The sequence below is a fragment of the Plasmodium gonderi genome (assembly GCF_002157705.1).
Source record: "Plasmodium gonderi DNA, contig: Chr08, whole genome shotgun sequence".
NCBI classification, from domain to species: domain Eukaryota; phylum Apicomplexa; class Aconoidasida; order Haemosporida; family Plasmodiidae; genus Plasmodium; species Plasmodium gonderi.
Window position 1 is genome coordinate 1,583,138 of NW_021628933.1, and position 20,660 is coordinate 1,603,797.

A 20,660-nucleotide genomic window follows, 5' to 3' on the forward strand; every position below is an offset into this window, starting at 1 on the left:
ATAGGATACAAAAATGGTAAGCCAAGTTGAATTCAAAAAAAAAAAAAAAAAACTATCGTTAAAAACCTTTCACAGAACTTCCTCACTTTTTGCAAGTTAATTTTATCCAAATTTTTTCAGGTTTTATCAAAATTTTAATTGGCTTACCAAAAGGTAAAATTTTCACTAGTGTACAAATTAAGCGGATAAAAGAGAAAAAAAAAAAAAATAATATTCATACATCATTCCAAAAAAAAAAAAACACCGTTTTTCTGTATTAACATTTCTGTTTTATACCTCAAATGAATGGGGGATAAAAACATTTTGCAAAATGAGGTCAGAAAAAAAAATAAACAAATAATTGAACAAATAAATAAAACAATGTGAAATACCCAATATGATTACTTAATGAAAAAAATGTGTTTTTTTTTTTTTTTTTTTGAAAAATAGGAACTCTTATCAAAACAGAACATTTACCTGCCGCTTCTTCCTCTATGCATTTTAATAAACTAATACCAAACAAGCTTGTAAACTTTTTGCTTACATGGCTTAATTGCTACAACATTGTTTTTTGTTTTTTTTTTTTCTTTTTTGTAAAAACATGTGCATTGACAAGCGTTTTGCATAGGTTTAATTTGTGTAAGGGATTGAACTAAAACTTGTACTTTATATTTCTCCCACATTTTCAACATTGTGCATATATATATTATGTGTAAAGTACGTGTTTTATATTATGCTATGAAATTCTCAACCTTCCATTAGTCTTGCAAATACATAGACATAACAAATAGGAACTGTTTTTATCTAAGAGCATATAGACTATATTATTTTTACTTTTTGTTAGTTTAGGATTCAAATTTATTATTTTTTTTATGCATTCTTACGAGGAGCAAAAAATAAAATAATAAAAAAAAAAAAAAGGGACACCCACATATACGAACATATCTAAACATATTCTCGTATGTATTCACATGGGTTTCATAACGAAGCACAAGAGGGGTTATCCACTGAAGTAAATTTTTGAAAAAATTGAATAAAAAAAAATAAAAAAGTGAAAGAAACGGAATGGATATTACATCGTATTGCAAAAAGGGAGAACCCCCCCCCTAGGTTGGTCCTTTTTTTTTTTTTTTTTGACAGCTTGAAATACGCACAAAAAGAAGCATCTTTCTTTTTCCATATATTTACATCGGCATATATATATATATATATATATATATATATATATATATATATATACATGTGTGTACATGTGTGTACATGTGTGTACATGTGTGTACATGTGTGTACATGTGTGCACATGTGCGAATACATACGTGATGCATAAAATAGTCTCTTAATGTATTTTAGCATGATGTATCATATATAGTGGAAATAAAGTGGACGCTCGTTTTATGTAAGCATGTGTGTGTGCGTGGGGGGGGGGGGAGACCCGATTGGAAAAACGGTTACACCTTTAGTTTAAATCCAGTTGTATCCATACCTTCACATCATCTCATTGTGAAAACTTTAAACTGCTAATATTTCATGATTTTGTATAAGGATAAGTTTCCCTCAGAAGGGATTTCCAAAGAGCCAATTCCTATTGTTACAATATTTTCGAACTCGTCCCATTCTGTTTACTTTCTCATTTTGTAAATTAATTCTGTTATGTGGATAAAAAATTTCTTCACTCTCAACTGTATTCAACTTGATTTCATTTATTAGTACTTTAAAATTATTCCTTACATTTACGAAAAATATTGCTGGGAGTTGTGGGAGGTCCAACATCAACGTCAAGTTGGCGAATGCCAATCCTGGAGCAGATGTCATTTTTATCGTGAAAGATTGGCTCCACTTAAAATTGTTAAAAAAAAAAAAAAAAAAAAAAAAAGGGGAAGTAAAAGGAAAGAATGGATGTAAAATAATCTTCAGCTATATGTATCACCACTTTTCCATACATATCCTTCAATTTGTGAACCTATACACATTTGTAACTTTATTTATTTTATTACTGGCTATACATTTAATTATAAGTAATGTCTCTGAAAAAGGAACAAGAAAAAAAAAAAAAAAAAAAAAACGACTTAAATGAACTATCGAATTCGTACTTTTTTGGAATATGCTTTTAATGTAAAACTTTCTAGTATTGTATTGAAATTATCAATTGGGACTTGCAATTGGTATGAAATTTACCTCCCTTAGGGGAGTACCAATTTACAAATTCTGATTTTTTTGTAAAAAAAAATAGTTCACCAAAAAATTTTAATGTACGAAATGTATGTCATATACATTCCATTTTTTTTTTTTTTTTTTTTTTTTAATACACAAATTTAATTATTTTTTTTTTACCATATAATGGTGACATGTCAGGTTTTACACCTGCTCCCCTCCCCAATTTGGCTTATGCCCCGCAATGTGCACATCAGCTGTATCCATTTAAAAGAAAAAAAAAAAAAGATCGAGTGGAATGTTCGAGTGGAATGTTCGAGTGGTATATTCGAGTGGAATGTTCGAGAGAAATGCACTGTTAAATACTCATAGATTTTTTATTAGGAACCCTGGAAAAAACAAGTTAAAATCAATATTTTAATAAACTCAGTTTTTATGTTACATTTCCTTCACCCATCCACTGACCTCAGTAGAGTTACACTTTCTCCTGTTGCTTGAGGAGCGATAAACTGCACTAGTGTGAATTATCTGACAAGGAAAAGGGGGAGAAAAGTGAAGAATGAAAATAGTAATGAAAAACTGGAGAAAAGTAAAGAATAAAAATGGTAATGCAAAACTGGAGAAAAAAAGCAAATTTGTGGTGAAATGATGTAATTATTCACATTTTTTCACCTCGTTTCGTACACCACACACATACGCAAAAAAAAAAAAAAAAAAAAAAAAAAAAAAAAAAAACTTCAGCATTTGAAGCATCTTCTTTGAAAAAAAAAAAACAAACCAATCAGTTCAAACGAGTTAGTGCCAAAGTAGGAGAAGTGAATCAACGGCAAGGTGACAAAATTGAAGCCTCACATGTGACAGTCCAAAATGTTGCATAGTTTTACCAAGAACAGAATTGGAAGTGGACTCATAAAGTCAGCAAACTCGATAAGAGGAAATATCGGGTTTACAAATGGAAATTTCTCAAACGCATGGATACATAATCATGCAATTGGCATACACACAAAAGTGAGAAGGAGTTGCTTGAACAATATAATTAGAAGATTGAGTTCTCCCAGTTGTAGTATGACCCACACAAGAGGATTGCTAAGGACATGTAGAGAGATTGGAACTCTGAGTCGGAGAAACTTGGGAAAAGAAAATACTGATGAAAGCTTTTTCGAGGGAGAGCATTTAAATAGAAAGCTAGGAGGATATGGATATCCAATGATGTTTATTGTGACTTATGATAGACCAAGTTGGCAACCATTCTGGGAAAATGAATACGAAGTTATACCAAGAGATGAATTTGGAGTTCCTTCTAGCATTCCACCAGAGTTGTCAACTCAGATTAAACACACATATTATGTACCTCCCCAATTTTATACATTTTTAAAAAAATTAGGGGATGATACAGATGAGTTAAGACCATATATGACAAAATTGATCAAAGGAGAATTCACCTATGATGATTATCAAGAAATGTTTTATAAATTTGCAAAACCTTTAAAAATATTTAGAAGTAAAATACCATTACCATACAGATCACCGGAAGAAATATCCAAAGAGGAAGAAGTGAAATGGGAATCTGCATGGTACACATATCGACAGAAGGTTTTAGCAGAGTATAATGTGACAATGTGTTTAAGGGAATTTATATTGTATATGACTGTGGGTTTATACTTTGCTTACCTGTGGCTTGATGCCTTGAGGCAGTACCGTCTTGACATGAAGCTTTTTTATTTGGAGGCACCCGAGCACAAGATCAATTGGGTCAAGCCTCGCGGTGACTTGGTCTGACCCGGTGCAGAAGAGAAGCGATCAAGATAGGCAGTCAAGATAAGAAGTCAAGATAAGAAGTCACGGTAAGAAGTCAAGATAAGAAGTCAAGATAGGCAAATCAAGATAAGAAGTCAAGATAAGAAATCAAGATAAGAAGCCAAGATAAGAAGTCAAGATAAGAAGTCACGGTAAGAAGTCAAGATAAGAAGTCAAGATAAGAAGTCACGGTAAGAAGTCAAGATAAGAAATCAAGATAAGAAGCCAAGATAAGAAGCCAAGATAAGAAGCCAAAATAAGCGGTGGAGAGGTGGATTGCAAATCAGGCCAAGTGACAAAAAGTGGGACCCCGCCCCCGCAGGGATAAAAGGTCAATTCTCAGTTGTTTATCTCCTCCCCTTCCCCACTTCATCTGAACAGAATGTTTGGGCATTCATACATGCAATCGTGAAAGAATAGTTAAACAATATGTTCACGCACAATATAGGGAGAAGAAACCCCCACTTACACGAAGAATTTTTTTTTTCATTTTTTTCTTTATTTCTTTTTGCGACTGGGAACATTTTGTTTCATATAAGAATTATATGAATATGGTCTTTTTTTTTTTTTTTCGTCATTTGTTTTGGAAACATTACTTTTTTTTTTTTTTTTTTTTTTCCGTTATTTTTATTATAATACAACAAACGCTAGGACAGTTTAAGCATCAATCCCATCTCTATGGGAAATTTTCTTATCCCTCCTGGAATGGGGGATTTTTTTTTTTCGTTTTTTTCTTCTTTTTGTTCATAATTGAAGTGGATGAAGATGGCTAAAAATGGGAAACTCCCCTCAAAATAGACAATTTTTGAAAGGAAGGAAAATTTTCTTAAATTTTGTAAAAATGATTTTTCTACAAATTGTTTTTTCAATCCTTAAATTTATATTTATGCGTCTGGAAGAAACTTCGCATCGAAGTTATCTATATGTGTGTTTCATAACACATGGGGAGAGTTAACATTTTTGTGGATATACCACGGGGGAATTGTTAAAATGATAAAAAAAATGGTGCAAAAAAAAAAAAAAAAAAAAGGAGAAAAGCTCAGATTAGCTGCTGCAAATTTGTAAATGGGGATAACAAATTTCTATGCATGTAAAACATGTACTACACATATATTAATTTAAGTCGTGTGCTGAATTAACACCTGACATGATAATTTTTCATTCTTTTTCACATGCACGCACAATATAGGGAATAGTGAAAACGTGGTTATATGATAAATAATGAATAGAAGACGCTGGTTGAATATCCCTGAAGGTGTATATATATTTCTAAAGAAAACATACGAGGAATTGGAAAAGCATGATATGAGATGTCCCATGATAAGACGATGGAATTCTTTTTGTTACACATACAAATGGGGGAGGTAGACACAAAAATTAATATACGCAACGAGATCGAACATTTGTGTACGCAACGAGATCGAACATTTGTGTACGCAACGAGATCGAACATTTGTGTACGCAACGATATCGAACATTTGTGTACGCAACGAGATCGAATATTTGTGTACGCAACGAGATCGAACATTTGAGCACGCGGAATGGGTGCAAATATACATATGCAAAGATGGTGGCGACCGGTGCTTGTCGATTGTTCCCTTTTAATTCCCTGTCCGAAATTTCCAAAAAAAAAAAAAAAAAAAGGAAAAGCATCATTGGATGGCTTCCCCATTTTTTTTTCTTTTTTTTTTTTTTTTTTTCAAGCTTAGCAAACAAAAGTTAACTTGGCCCTGTGATGGAATTTTTCCAATTTTTCAGAAGAAGGAATTTGGTACTCACTCAAGAGACAAGGAACTGATATAAACTTTTGCATCTTGAACGTTTTGGTTCATCTGGTCACGGGACCAACTGAGTTCATCCTTCATAATATTTGCAATTTTTGAGATAACTTTATTGGCTACATCAGAATCAATGAAACCTAGCCTGAACCTTCGCCCAATGATATCCGAAACGGTTGAAGCAAATTCATACCTACTTGCATAGACCACTTCTGCTTCAATGTATGGTTTTGTTGGATCAATTTTGTTAAAGAGATTTAATTCATTGGCTAGGTCACATACTTTTTCGGAGAGATATCCATAATTAGAGACAAGATGGTGAGCGGTCTCGTAGTCAATTTTGTTGTATTTTTTGACAAGATTTTTACTCAACTTACTACTACCATATGTTAAATCATCCAAATTGTGATTGCCTTGATTATCACAGCTACCAATAATTTTCAAAAACTTTGTTCTACAATTATATTTCATTTTTACCTTATCACAATGTTTATTTGCTATATAATCTAATGTATCTTGTGCCATTTTTCTATATATAGTCCATTTCCCTCCTAAAATACTTATGAGTCCATTATCATCTTCAATAATTTCGTGACTCCTAGATATTTTGTGTGTAGTTATATGTCCCTTCTTCAATGATTTATCAGTAGATTGATCATTTTTTTCATTGATCACATGATTCTTCTTATTTTTGTTTTTATTATTATTATTATTATTTTCCATGACTAATGGTCTATAACCACACCATGCAGCTTGGATATCATTTTTAATTTCATCTGGGTTTACATTGATATATTTTGACAATTCATTTGCTAAGAATTCCGTATCTTTGGTTTGTATTTTTGGATTTTCTTCAAATTTTCTTTCTTCATCTGTTGTTCCAACAATAGTTGCATTTTCCCATGGTAAGAGAAAAAGTACTCGTCCGTCACTTGTCTTAGGTATAATCATTCCATTATTTTTTGATGAATACCATTTCGGTAGTATAAAATGGCATCCTGATGATAACTGAATCATTGGATTTGCATTTTCATCAGCTAGTTTTCTTACCATATCTCCATGAGGTCCAGTTGCATTGATTAAAATTTTTGCAAAAATTTCGATTTCTTTATTATTGATTTTATCTAATGCTCTTACACCAATAATTTTTTTATTTTCTTCATCTTTCAAAAAGCCAATCACTTCCATATGGTTACACACAGTTGAACCAACTTGACCTGGAATATAATCATCCATTGCACTTGTTAAAATGAGATTTAAATTCATTCTACTATCATTATGTTGCCCATCGAAATATATTAGAGAACCTTTTAATTCCTCTTTTTTCAACAATGGAAAACTATCCAAAGTATTTGAATGACGAATGTAACTTGAATTTGGTACACCTTTATCAAAATAACAGACTAAGTCTGCCAATAAATCATATACTTTTATATTATATGCAAAATATGGAACCTCCCAATACTTGTATATCGGCATAATTATAGGTACCGATCTTGACATAAATGGAGCGATTTTCATTGCATGAGCTCTCTCCCCTAGAGCTTCCCATACAAAATATAATTCTGTTAAATCTAATTTTTTTACTGCATTTTCTAAGTACCGTATACCTCCATGTAATAATTTCGTTGATTTGGAGGAAGTACCACTTGAAAAATCATCTTTTTCTATCAAAGCACATTTTATTCCTCTTGTTGCACAATCCAATGCCAGTCCTGCACCTGTGGCTCCTCCTCCGATTATTAAAACATCATATTGATTCTTTTTTAATTTGTTTATCATTTCTCTTCGGTTCTCTATGGGGCTATATTTGTACACTACATCTTTGTCAATCATGTTCTTGAGAAAATTCACCTTCAGAATGTATACACACCCCGCTCCAATCACTCCCAGGCCCCCGGATGCAGCAATGGCCTTTTTCAGCATCGTCTCAGTGAAGCGGTGCAAAATCGGGAAGAAGTGGTATAGAATCGGTGCAGAATTAGGAAGAAGTGGTATATTATCGGTGTAGAATTAGGGAGAAGTGGTATATTATCGGTGTAGAATTAGGGAGAAGTGGTATAGAATCGGTGCAGAATTAGGAAGAAGTGGTATAGAATCGGTGCAGAATTAGGAAGAAGTGGTATAGAATCGGTGTAGAATTAGGGAGAAGTGGTATAGAATCGGTGCAGAATTAGGAAGAAGTGGTATAGAATCGGTGCAGAATTAGGAAGAAGTGGTATAGAATCGGTGCAAAATTGAATCGATGGCGTGGGTCATGCGCGAACAGGGTTAAGAACACAAACACATCCGCTTAAATGTGTATGTATTATAAGCCAACTGTTTCTTAGGGTAACATCTCTCCTGATGAACCAAAAAAAAAAAAAAATAAAATAAAAAATACACAGTAGCAAAAATGTTCTCTCTCTCTCCCTCTTAATGTGTCCATGCAAATTTGCTGAACAGGCAAAGCTCTCTCATGACTTGGCTAATAAGTAATGTAAACTTCAAGCATATACTTCGCACGTAGAAGGAGGGGAGAAAAAAAAAAAAAAAAAAAAAAAAACTTATAAAAAATCAATTGTAAAAAGGCAACAAGTGTATAATTAAAAATTGGGTAAGGTAAAAGGGTTTGTTAAATGGGTCACAAATAGGCCAAATAAAAAAAGCCCGGGGTAAAAAAAGAAAAAAAATTGGTGGAACGAGAGTATGGGGTGAAGTGTAAACAAAAATATAGCAACGAAATCGTAGAGAGTCTAAATAAACTTGAAATATTCTTATGCATTTCCACGTTAATATTTTTTCTTATTTCATTAGATTGTATAAGATCTAAAAAAAAAAAAAAGAAAAGAAATAAAGAAAAATAAAAAAAAAGTAAAAAAAAAATACTTTATGCACAGTATTTTTTTTTTTTTTTTTTTTTTTTTTAAATTTTTTTTTAATTCATTATAAAATAATGGAAAAAAAATGAAAAAAAGTGTTTGCATTAATTCATCGCACATTTTGTTAAACTATATCCTTCATTTTCTTGCCTTGTGTTTATATTTGAGATTGAACCCAAGTACTTTTCTCACCTAATCATCAAAGGAATAATATATTTAAACATAGAATATTTATTTAACTCTCATTTACCATTATTTTTAACTTCCTAAGGGAGCATATTTCAAAGGAGTAAAAAAAAAAAAAAAAAAAAAAAAAAAAAAAAAATAAAGAAAAAATAAAAAAAAAGTAAAAAAAAAATACTTTATGCACAGTATTTTTTTTTTTTTTTTTTTTTTTTTTTAAATCTTTTTTTAATTCATTAGCAATAATGGAAAAAAAATGAAAAAAAGTGTTTGCATTAATTCATCGCACATTTTGTTAAACTATATCCTTCATTTTCTTGCCTTGTGTTTATATTTGAGATTGAACCCAAGTACTTTTCTCACCTAATCATCAAAGGAATAATATATTTAAACATAGAATATTTATTTAACTCTCATTTACCATTATTTTTAACTTCCTAAGGGAGCATATTTCAAAGGAGTAAAAAAAAAAAAAAAAAAAAAAAGCAACAAATCCTTTCACATGTAACATAAAAAATTGTGTGCATAGGACTCTACAAAGAATAGTTGTAGCAGAGACGTATTACACACCAACTATAACGCTATACATTTGTGTGAATTGTAACAAAATTGTGTACACACAAATACATAGTTATTCCATATGTTCATAAATTTTTGCCCGATTCGAGAAAAAAAAAAAAAAAAAAAAAAAGTCCCAACCTTTCAAAGTTATCCCTATTTTAAAAGAGCTGCGGAAACACACTTAACACACTCCCTTATATATGTGCAGGCAAATTTGAATATACCTAACTACGATATACACCTTTTTATTGCAAAGCAAAATGGCATACAACAATGAGGGAATTAAAAAATTTGTACAAAAAATTATAGACGAAAATGTCATTGCTGTGTTTTCAAAAACGTAAGAATGGAGATACGCCCCACAGATATACTTTTAAAATGAGGGGATAAAAGGAAAAACGAAAATGGAAAAAATTTTAAAGTATTCATAGCAGATTATACCATCCCTGATTCCCCCCATCCCGTCCCCTTTCACTTTCATGCTGAAACTGTTCTTTCTATTTTTTTTTTTTTTAGGGAATGCCCATACTGTATTAAGGCCATCTCCATTTTGAAAGGGTTTAATGTTAAGAATATGGTAAGAACATTCCTAATTGTTCTCAATATGATTATGGTATACGTGGGCAACAAGCTACATATAAAACTCATTGACATGTTAGTATAACACACATGTGCGATCTATAATGTACAAATACGAGAAGACGTTATAAATGAGGTTATTCTTTTACCCTTTTCCCCCCGTAGCATGTAGAACAAATTGAGAAGAATCCCAACATGGCAGATATTCAGGCATATTTAAAAGAACTAACAGGTAGGAAATGTAATATTTGCAAAGGAGTATATTTTTCAGTTTATAATGGCTGAACAATGTAAAATGTGTAAATTCTATCCTTTTTTGTTGTTTTTTTTTTCAGGAAAGAGTTCCGTTCCGCGGATATTCATAAATAAGGAATTTGTTGGAGGATGTGATGACTTGGTAAGTCGAGAGTGGGCGCAAATGTGAAAGAGTTGAGCAAAATGGGGAAAAAAATGAGAAAAAGGGAAAAAATATGAACAAAAGTGTACAATATGAACAAAATAGCTAGCTACGTCCAATACCACTCAAAAAAAAAAAAAAAAAAAAAAAAATGTGTAATTTTTTTGACTGCTCAGGTAAAAGAGAACGAAGAAGGAAAACTCCAAGAACGGTTAAAGAATGCTGGTATACTTAGTTAAATAGGAAATGAAAATGGAAAAAAAAAAAAAAAGAAAACCTGAGATGAAAAACTATTTTTTTTTTTTAAGACACCCTTGACTCTTATTTCACCTTTATGGTTTTGTCCAAGTTTAATTACAAAAGTAACAAATTTCATTTTGGAGTTTTATGTATATCATGCGATGTTCACGTGGCGTCTGCGTGTAGAATTTAGATCTGAACAAGTGCGAACGTTATATTGTAAGTATAAGTACGTATATTCGTACATACACATATATATATGTATATATGTTTTTACGTAAGTATATATGTATCTATATATGTATTTATGTATGTACATATGTGTATACCCACTTTGCACATAAATGAGAGAGCATTCTATCTATTTTTTTTTTTTTTTTTTCTTTTGAAAACAAACCGTTTGATCGTACACTTAAAAGGTCCATGAGTGAGCAATTAAAAAGAAATTAATTCACGCACATGTACAAACATATGCTGCACGGGTATACACGGAAAATACGTATAAATACGTGAAAAAAAACATATGCACCAGTTGAAACTATTTATCCTTCATCCTCGAAATAAAGCTATCTATTATTTTCTCTATTTGTGTTGGACCTTCTGTCTTTATCACTTCATTCATGGTGGAGTATTCAGCGTCGACATTGTCAAAAATGAAGTTAAATTTATACTTGGTTTGATCTTCAGAGGAAAAATCCGAAATGACTTCACTCACACTGACATGTCCCTTAGTTTCCATTTCAATTTCGCTGCTTTTGTTTTGTTTATAAGCTTTCCATTCACAATTAATTTTAAAGTCATAAATTAAAATTTTTTTTTTTTTTCGTATACTGGAAGAAGCTTCACCCTCAACTTCCGAAGAAAAGAATTGCAAAAAAATGTTATTACTTAATTCTATTTTTGAATTGTCCAGTATATTCTTTAATTCTTCCTTAGCCCATCTGGTTAAGCATTTCTCTTCCCAATGGTAATTGTTAATATTCCAAATGGAACCATCTTTTTTTTGTTCCTCTTCGTTTTCATGTGTGTGATTGGCATTATGCAAGATGTTTGGAATTACACCATATGGTTGATTCTGATGATTATTTTCCATTCCTACATTTTTCATTTTTTCTTCCTCCTCTGTCATCAACTTCAATTCTTTATTTGCTACAAATTTAAGAAGTGATCGGTTGTTAAGGGAAAAAAAAAAAAAAAAAAAAAAAAAAAAGGCGAAGAGGCATGTATTTATGTATGGCTATACATTCGTTTTGGTTAGCAGAGAGCCAACACAACATTATGTATATTCGTTCATAAAGTTGGAAAACTGGGTTCCAAAAAAAAAAAAAAAAAAAAATAGTGTGCACTGTGACAACATGCAGTAACGAGCACCCACTATCACACAATGTATGCATTTTCATATTTCCTTTTTGAGAATATTAAATTACATTCACTTGAGTCATGCTTTATTAGATTCGCTGGGAAATCCTTTAAGGTATCTTTTATTTTTTCCTTCCCCTCATTTCTTAGTATGGCATAAGCCCTTTTATACTCCTCCTTGTCTCCATCCAATTCGATATTAATTTCGTAGTCGTTGTCCTGCAGAGAAGAGGTGTGTGGGGATGGAGTTTGGTTTGTTTACTTGTGTCTCTGTGATTTCATTATTTTATTGTATTTTTTACGTTCCACTATTTATGTTCCACTTTTTATGTTATATTTTGTTATGCTAAACTTTCCCCACATGTATATGCATATATATAACCTCCACTGAACAGTTTGAAAAGTCCAGAATTTGGATGTTCCCGCCAACGCATTCCTTGTCTTGGCCCATTTTTGAAAAGTTCCAATTAAACTTGATGACATATTCGAACGAATTTATTTGTTTTCCTTTCCGGATATAAACCGAGGCCTATTGTTGGGGAAGCAGTGGGGAAAAAAAAAAAAAAAAAAAAAAAAAAAAAAAAAGGGCATAAATAGGGATAGGAAAAACTAGAGAGAGCAGGTGCATAAACAGACAAAAAAACGTAACAGTGGAAACATCCTACTACACAAACAGGCACAAAAACATATTGTCATATGTTGGTGTAAAAAACACTTCCATATGTTGGAGTAACAAGTATAGCCACATGTTGGAGTAGCACACAGAGTGCTGCTTTCATGTGTCGGGTAGGTGGCCGTGTTATCATAGGTATTTCCCGCCCCCTTTTCCTATGAAATTATTACATTTCCAGAAATGTCAAACGTATCAAAGTAGACATAAAATCCGTCCTTTTCAATTTTCAAATTGGATAATTTATTTTCTATATATGATTTACCCCATTTATTGTAGTTCTTTTCTTCCCTGCACTCAATTTAAAAAAAAAAAAAAAAAAAAGAGAATGGGCAACAAAAATAAAAGTGTTGTGATGAAGCTTTGTTTGCCCATTTTCCCTGGGAGAGATACGCAGACGGAGATTTTCCACGAGAGTATCTTTTTTTTACTTTTACATATTTCTTTGTGTATCCCTCCTTTTATGTCTTTCTTTTTTTTGTGCAACGTTTTTTACGTTACCAGTGCCAGCTATTGCTATTCCAAATTGACCCCGCCATCGATTCACCGATATTTCAATTTGTGTTATGCTCGTTTCAGAATTAAATTTGTTATATAATTTAAAAGGTAGCTCAAATATCTCTTTTACGTCTCTGGGTTATATTTTTCCTACGTATAATATAATATCACAATGCTTCAAAATTATGAAAAGGTTAAAAGTTCAAGTTATAATGTGTATTTATTCGTCTTCACAACAGTTTGATGTGTTTATTAATGGAGATGATGTAATAACTTGTCATGCATTAACCATATGAAATAAAAACACATGTCATAACGACGTTTTTTTCATAAGATAAAATTTGTTCCTTCTTTTGTATAAGAAAGCATAATTAAAAATATGAAGGCACTAACAGATGAGCCAAAAAAATAAATATTTTTTTTTTTTTTTTTTTTTTATTCAGGGTATCCCAACAATGGACAAGGTTGAATTAGGTTGGGTGAGGTTGAATGCGGATAAGCAAGTTTATAGAAATCTAAGTGCTTTTCGAAAAAGAAAAAATAAATAAAGAAAAAAAGATGAATGGATAGATAGAGAAAGAGAGAGAGTGAGAGAGAGAGAGAGAGAGAAGGGGAGGTATAGAAAAACTACAACGTAGCAAAATCAGAAAAATATGAAGAATTCGAATTTATGAAAATTTTGAAAAGTCCCCAAATGTGCAAGAAGTTATCATTTTTTGTTTTAAACTAATCATAAAATAACAAATCATAATGTGAAATGGATTTTCGAAAAAGTTACTCTCAACCTTAACCAACAATGTGAAAGAACCATACAAATATATAATAAATATTTTAAAACAGAAACTTTACAAGACTATGTATGAGATGCAAATAAAGAGGTGAAGCTGGTGAAGCCCCGCCCTACTCACCAAAGAAAAAAAAAAAAAAGATCCTAATTTGTATGCCCAATGAATAGCATATCCAATGGAGTGAAAAATGGAAATCCCAAACAAGGATAAAAAAAAAAAAAAAAAAAAATGAAAAAAAAGATGGGAGAAAGGAACATAAGAAATTTCATAAAATTGCCATGTGCTTAAGTTAAAAAAAAATAAGAGATTAACATATTCTACGAATTCTTCACGCTTGGTCTTATGAGGAAGATGGAGAGGAATATTCTCTAGGACACACAATTTATCATACAAATGTGGGAACGTACAAAATGGACGAATGGATGAATGGATGAATGGACGAATAGACGAATGGATGAATGGACGAATGGACGAATGGATGAATGGATGAATGGACGAATAGACGAATGGATGAATGGACGAATAGACGAATGGATGAATGGACGAATGGATGAATGGATGAATGGACGAATAGACGAATGGATGAATGGACGAATAGACGAATGGATGAATGGACGAATAGACGAATGGATGAATGGACGAATGGACGAATGGACGAATGGATGAATGCTAAAATTGGTCTTCTTTTTTTTTTTTTTTTTATCCTAATTCGTAGAAAATGTATTAATTATGTTTATGAAGAAATTGTTGTAAAATAATTCCATACGACCGTGTCATTAAGAGCTAAACGTAGACGAATATACACAATGTGGCTATCCAACATGACATATATATGTACATACATTTACATACATATATATCGATTCTACACACATGAAAGCACATCTAAGGGGTCATGTGATATGTAATGGGGGAATGGTGAAGGTGGTGAACCTGATTTCGATTTAGAGGAAGAGAGCGTTTCGCTTCTTTTTTTTTCAGTATTGTCCTTTAGAAAGCATTATGACCAAGAGTGTTCAAAAATTCAAATTTTAGCAAAAAAAATGTGTTTGATGGACATAACATATGCAGCATACACAATTTTGAAATCGTATGATATTTCACCCAACACACACACGCATACACAGTCGCCCTCTCTACCCATTTTTTGTACACCCACATGTACATATAATCTAAATATTCAGTAGCCTCGTGTGTGGATGTTGATGTGTGTAACCACTCTGAGTTGAAAAAATAGGAAGGTTTTAAAAAAAAGAAATTAAGTGTTGGTCATGGGTTTTTTTCAACCTTTTGAATGAGTTAAAACCATGAGAGGAATAAAGATCTTTTCCTCTGAAACGAATGAATTTGTTTTTCTTTTATGAAATAAAGAAGAACATTTGTTTGTAGTTTCATTCTTCTTAGAAGTGCTCCATCTGTAGACATGCATATGCAAATACACTTCTGCACTTTCGGAACAATAACTGTTCATTAGAAAAGTGCAATTCACCCGCACTTGATATGATACACTTTTTTTTTTTTTTTTTTTTTTTTTTTTTTTTCTTTTTATGTGAATAATTATATCCCATTTGGGAAAAGAGTGTTTTATCGTGAAAGGTACATGGATATTCCAATTCTGGAAAATGTATAACAACTTCGTGATATGTGTAATGGATACCCCATCCCCTTAAAGTTATGAACACAGAAAAAAAAACCTTCACATGATATATACATAAATATGCATGAATACGGATGAAAGAAATAGATATCTCTATTTATTTGTGGTAGGTATTTTGTGTCAATATGTGGAAACCATTTCATTTTTCACGTTCGTTCATTTGGAAAAGCATTTTTTACATTTATTATTTATCCATTTTTTAAAATGCTAATGTTTTTGTGTTACTTTTTCCCTACTGAGGAAGGGACAGGGGAAATTTTGCTAAAGTCGTTTTCGAGAACATGTCCAGAAGAGAAAAATTCAGTTTCGTCAAAGCTTTGAGAATATTCCTATATTTTTGGCAACTTTGTGCGACATTTTTTCTGCATTTTCCAGAGTTCCACCTCTTGTAACTGTTTGGTTACATATATAATTAATAATCTTTTGGAACAATAATCCTATTTTTTTTTTTTTTTTTTTTTTTTTTATGCATACACTTTTGCAAGCATTTCCTTTTATTTTTAAACTGGCTAAGTTGTGATATGTAAAAACGGAAGGGTATTTTTTCTTTCATTCCCTTGTTTTCACTTTTTTTTTTTTTTTTTTTTTTTAATTACATTTGTGACTCTCTTAAAATTTTCATAAATATAAGCCATGTTAAAAATATGCGATCAAAAACAAAATTAAACAAAAAAGCGATCTGCTGACAAAATCCTCCAATCTTTTATATACTTCTCTCCCATATTTGAACAATTATGATTCGTATGTACGAATCATAAGCTTAGGCGAGGATGGGTTAAGAAATTGTTCAACCAAAATCAGCGTAAAAATAAAAAAGGAAACAAAACAGAGCAAATCGAAGAAAAACATAACAAAGCATGGCAAAATAAAATAAATAAATTAAAGAAACGTAAAATAAGTAAATTAAAAGAAAATAAAGGCAAAGATGGTAGGGGAGAATAATAAGAGGTAAGCCCTTTTTGTCGCACTTTTTTTTTTTTTTTTACCAACGTAAGTGAGAAGCTCTTTTTTTTTTTCTTCTTTTTTTTTTTTTCCTTTTTTTCCAATGTTAAAAATAAAGAAGAATATACGAATGCTGTTACTTCCAATTAAAAACATTTTATCAGTTTTTCATTCTTATCTGAAAAAATACGTATATGTACAAATATTAAGCAGATTTTCTGTTCTGCCGTTTTTACAAATCAATTTTTTTTTGTGTTTTTTTTTTTTTTTTTTTTTTTTTTTTTTTTTTTTTCTTTTCCCCTCCGTCATCTTCCCTCCCTACATTCCGCTTATCCAATTTGATGATTCATCTGTACGAATGTATATTGATTCTTATTAGAAGAACAAAATGATGATGATTTTTTAAAATTCAAAAAAAAAAAAAAAAATAAAGGAAAAAAGGGTAAATATGCATTCTCGACAGATCCCCATCCGATTGTACACAAGGCCAATTTGACAGAATTCTGGTAACATTTTCTCATGGATCAGATGAAAAATGAAAAACGGATGTAATGCCAAAAAAAAAAATAATGAACATAAAATAATAATGAGTGAGATAATACAAAACATAATATGTATAGTAGAGTAGCACAACCGGATATGTAATAATATATATATGTATATATATCACTTATCGGTATAATACAAAATTGAGAAAAAATACGCTTCAGTAGAAAACTCCAAATGCGTGTTAGTGTGGGGGTGGGGTGAAGTGGAATTTATGCCAAGCACAACTTGAAATTGGAAGTTTACCACATATTTGATAGGAAAAGAAAAAACGAGACGGAGGTAGATAGAGGCAAGTAGAGACAGATAAAGGCAAATAGAGACAGGTAGAGACAGGTAGAGACAGGTAGAGACAGGTAGAGACAGGTAGAGACAGGTAGAGACAGGTAGAGACAGGTAGAGACAGGTAGAGACAGGTAGAGACAGGTATAGACAGATAAAGGCAAATAGAGACAGGTAGAGACAGATAAAAGCAACGTGAAGTGGGCACACCTACATAAACATAGAGAACAGTAACCCCTGAAACGAACAAAATGAATTTCTTGAATATTTTTACAAATGAAAAGAAAAAAAACAATGAATCGGTAAGTACTCCAAATTGTGAACTCCAACAAGATAATAACACTTCTTCACCACACCCAGTAACAAATGATGTTAAGATAAATTACAATCATGTTATCAACCCCAAGGAAGAAGGAGGTGTTGACATTTCTCCCACCTTCGACAATGTCCAACAGGTCAATATGAGGAACCATCATATGTACAATTCAGTTATTCCTACTCATTTTGAAAGCGCTGCGAATGCCTTAATCACCGTTCCCACTGAAACAGAGATGCATATTCCCCCAGCAAAATTGGGGAATCTCATACCTGGTCTAAGTTTAATCAACATGAGTGGGACGAGCGTGGGTGACACTAGCATCAGTGTCTCTAATGTGAATCACCCCAGCGTGAATCAACCAATTATGAGTCATCTCAATTTGAGCTGCGACAACATGAGTACTGTGCAGTTGGACAGCCAATTGAATAGCAAATTGGACAACCAATTGGACAGTCGATTGAACAACCAATTGGACAGTCGATTGAACAACCAATTGGACAGTCGATTGAACAACCAATTGGACAGTCGATTGAACAACCAATTGGACAGTCGATTGAACAACCAATTGAATAGCCAATTGAATAGCAAATTGGACAACCAATTGGACAGTCGATTGAACAACCAATTGGACAACCAATTGAACAGCTGCAACGGATACGAACAAAAGGAGAATTACGAATACGTAAGTGGGAACCTGAGTAGATGTATGTCTTACGACGATGGTGAGTTATTTGCATACATGCAGAAAAGGAAAGAGGAGGGAGGATTACATAACTGCAGTTTTTACAACACACATGTAAAAGATACTTATGGAGAGCATGACAAGTGTAGCGTCCGTGACACGTATAATAGTAGCAGAAACCACGCGAGCCAGTACAGAAATGCTACTAACCATAGCGTGGCTAGTAATTTAGCATGTATTCAGAATGCAGATAAAGATATGACCAATCAGAATTATTTTATTAATTCCACATCGATTCATGAAAATTATCAATCCAAATCGGATGTACATGTGAAGAACACCAATGTGCAAATAGCACATGATAATATAACAAGTGGGGGATACATGAATTCAAAACAAAAATATACGGACGAATTGTGCAACGAATCTTACAGGGAATCGTACAACAAATATAATAATTCAGAAACACAAGGTGTAGATAATATAAAAACATCAGGTTTGCAATATGGGCATGCCAAGGAGGGAAATGATAATACAACAACAGGTAATATGATGATACCAATAACAGGATTAATGAATAACAGCGTTGATTATGTTTTCACGAATAGAAATAATATAGATGGAATGAATGGTCAGGAAACAATGAATAATAACTACGAAAGTAATGTAGTTCATTCTTTTGGACACCAAATAAATGGAATGAATAATATAATACAACAAAATGTGACTGATAGGAAAAAAGGGCAAAATATCATAAATAATCAATCGTACATGAATTTGTACACACCACCTGTAGGTAATACTGATAGTAATAGTGGAGAAATTAATAAAATTACATCTAGTAAAAGTAAAGAAAAAATGAAACGCAAGAAGGGAGTTCTTAATAATTACAATTATGAGCAAGATGTATTGCCGAATTTTTCCCCTGATATGAAAAAAAATAATAAAATAAGTGGTAGACATCATAGGGATAATATGAAAAAGTTTACCCAAATCAATGATACCATGAATCATGTCAATAATGATTCTGAATTTTTTGGAAAAGCTTTTCTCGAAAATGGAACATCATCAATATCATCATCATCAGGATCTAAAATTGATCACAGCTGTTCTGTGAATACTGCAAACAAAATAGATGCATATAATGGAGAGATTTTACATAGTAAAAAGAAAGAGCAGCGTGGAAATCGAGAGAAGCAATATGGAACAGAGGATAAGGAGAGTGTAAGAGGTACCAACCGAATCATCCTAGATGAAGAAGAAGAAGAAGGAGAAGTAGAAAAAAAATGGAAAAGACATAAAAAGGGAAAAGACAGTATAATTCGAAAGACAGTTAGATGGGCAGAAAATGAAGAGGCACATAATTCTAAAGGAAGTACCGTGACACATGATATTGAAGAAGACGATGAGAAAGGGGTCGAATATTATTATGAGAAAACGATGGATTTTTTAAAAAAAGAATTCAGTATTAATAATATGGACAAGAAGAATAAATATATAAATGATAGAGATATTTTGGAGAAAACACCCTTTTTCAAACTTGTTAATTTTGAGAAAAAACTAGCCACGGAAAGGAAACGTGTTTTGAATTATTACAACGAAGATAGAAAACAAATATATTCAAGTAGTATAAATAAAGATAAACAATTCTCTCATATATTTTTTAATAATGAGAAGTATTATGATGCAAAAGAAATATTGGCTTATTTACTACCGTATCACACATTTTATTTGGATAATATTTGTGTCGATTCTTATGATGATGATCAGGAATATCCTGAAAATTTTCAGAATGATGTAAAAGAAATTGAGAAAGGGATTTCTCAAATTAAGGATTCCTTTCGCTCCTACACCAACCCCTCAGTGGTAATTTTTTTTTTTTTTTTTTTTTTTTTTTTTTTTGGCGCATCAGGTATGATGGCACCCCCTTCTCTGTGTGTATGTTATTGCATATCACAGTTCTTGTATATTTTTTTTTCTCGTTCTCCTAATTCTGTCCTGCCATTTTCCTTCCCCTATGAATTTTAGGTTTGGAGTTTTAACAAAATAATTGATAGAACGGACGATCAGTACAATAAAAGGAAGAAAAAAATAGCCAACTCGTGATATGAAGAAACTGAAAACCAATCATGGTTTTCATAAACACTCCTTAGTTTTGATTCACATCACACTTCGGGTCCCTAGGACAGGGGGAGGAAGAGAGGTGTACCATTTTTTGCAGAGTGCGCGTATTGTGCATACATATATATGCATATATGTACATATGTATATATGCATAAAAAAAAAAGAGCAAAGGTGTTTTTCCCATTTTGGGGGGCGGGATAATCTTCTCTCCCTGTTTTTTTCTCATTTTTGGGGGGGGGATAATTTTTTCCCCCCCCCCCCCCCCCC

At 32.0% G+C, this 20,660-nt stretch overlaps 6 protein-coding genes across 6 annotated transcripts; 3 read left to right on the forward strand and 3 right to left on the reverse strand.

The window, feature by feature from the left end:
- Window positions 1-1,533: 1,533 nt before the first annotated feature.
- Window positions 1,534-1,791, reverse strand: PGO_083180 (hypothetical protein, conserved; the record flags this gene model as incomplete). The annotated part of the gene is made up of 1 exon (XM_028687540.1): window positions 1,534-1,791. One exon carries the CDS (start codon window positions 1,789-1,791, stop codon window positions 1,534-1,536), a length of 258 nt encoding a protein of 85 aa, XP_028543341.1.
- A 1,206-nt stretch (window positions 1,792-2,997) lies between these two features.
- On the forward strand, window positions 2,998-3,909 carry PGO_083190 (hypothetical protein, conserved; the record flags this gene model as incomplete). Its single annotated transcript, XM_028687541.1, has 1 exon — window positions 2,998-3,909. The coding sequence occupies one exon, from the start codon at window positions 2,998-3,000 to the stop codon at window positions 3,907-3,909; it is 912 nt and encodes a 303-aa protein (XP_028543342.1).
- A 1,793-nt stretch (window positions 3,910-5,702) lies between these two features.
- PGO_083200 (FAD-dependent glycerol-3-phosphate dehydrogenase) lies at window positions 5,703-7,631 on the reverse strand (the record flags this gene model as incomplete). Its single annotated transcript, XM_028687542.1, has 1 exon — window positions 5,703-7,631. One exon carries the CDS (start codon window positions 7,629-7,631, stop codon window positions 5,703-5,705), a length of 1,929 nt encoding a protein of 642 aa, XP_028543343.1.
- Window positions 7,632-9,570: 1,939 nt separating this feature from the next.
- PGO_083210 (glutaredoxin 1) lies at window positions 9,571-10,525 on the forward strand (the record flags this gene model as incomplete). Its single annotated transcript, XM_028687543.1, has 5 exons — window positions 9,571-9,650; window positions 9,827-9,887; window positions 10,055-10,121; window positions 10,225-10,286; window positions 10,463-10,525. 5 exons carry the CDS (start codon window positions 9,571-9,573, stop codon window positions 10,523-10,525), a joined length of 333 nt encoding a protein of 110 aa, XP_028543344.1.
- A 539-nt stretch (window positions 10,526-11,064) lies between these two features.
- Window positions 11,065-13,094, reverse strand: PGO_083220 (activator of Hsp90 ATPase; the record flags this gene model as incomplete). The annotated part of the gene is made up of 4 exons (XM_028687544.1): window positions 11,065-11,675; window positions 12,279-12,414; window positions 12,729-12,846; window positions 13,057-13,094. 4 exons carry the CDS (start codon window positions 13,092-13,094, stop codon window positions 11,065-11,067), a joined length of 903 nt encoding a protein of 300 aa, XP_028543345.1.
- A 4,425-nt stretch (window positions 13,095-17,519) lies between these two features.
- PGO_083230 (hypothetical protein, conserved) lies at window positions 17,520-20,375 on the forward strand (the record flags this gene model as incomplete). The annotated part of the gene is made up of 2 exons (XM_028687545.1): window positions 17,520-20,135; window positions 20,298-20,375. The coding sequence occupies 2 exons, from the start codon at window positions 17,520-17,522 to the stop codon at window positions 20,373-20,375; spliced, it is 2,694 nt and encodes an 897-aa protein (XP_028543346.1).
- Window positions 20,376-20,660: the final 285 nt, after the last annotated feature.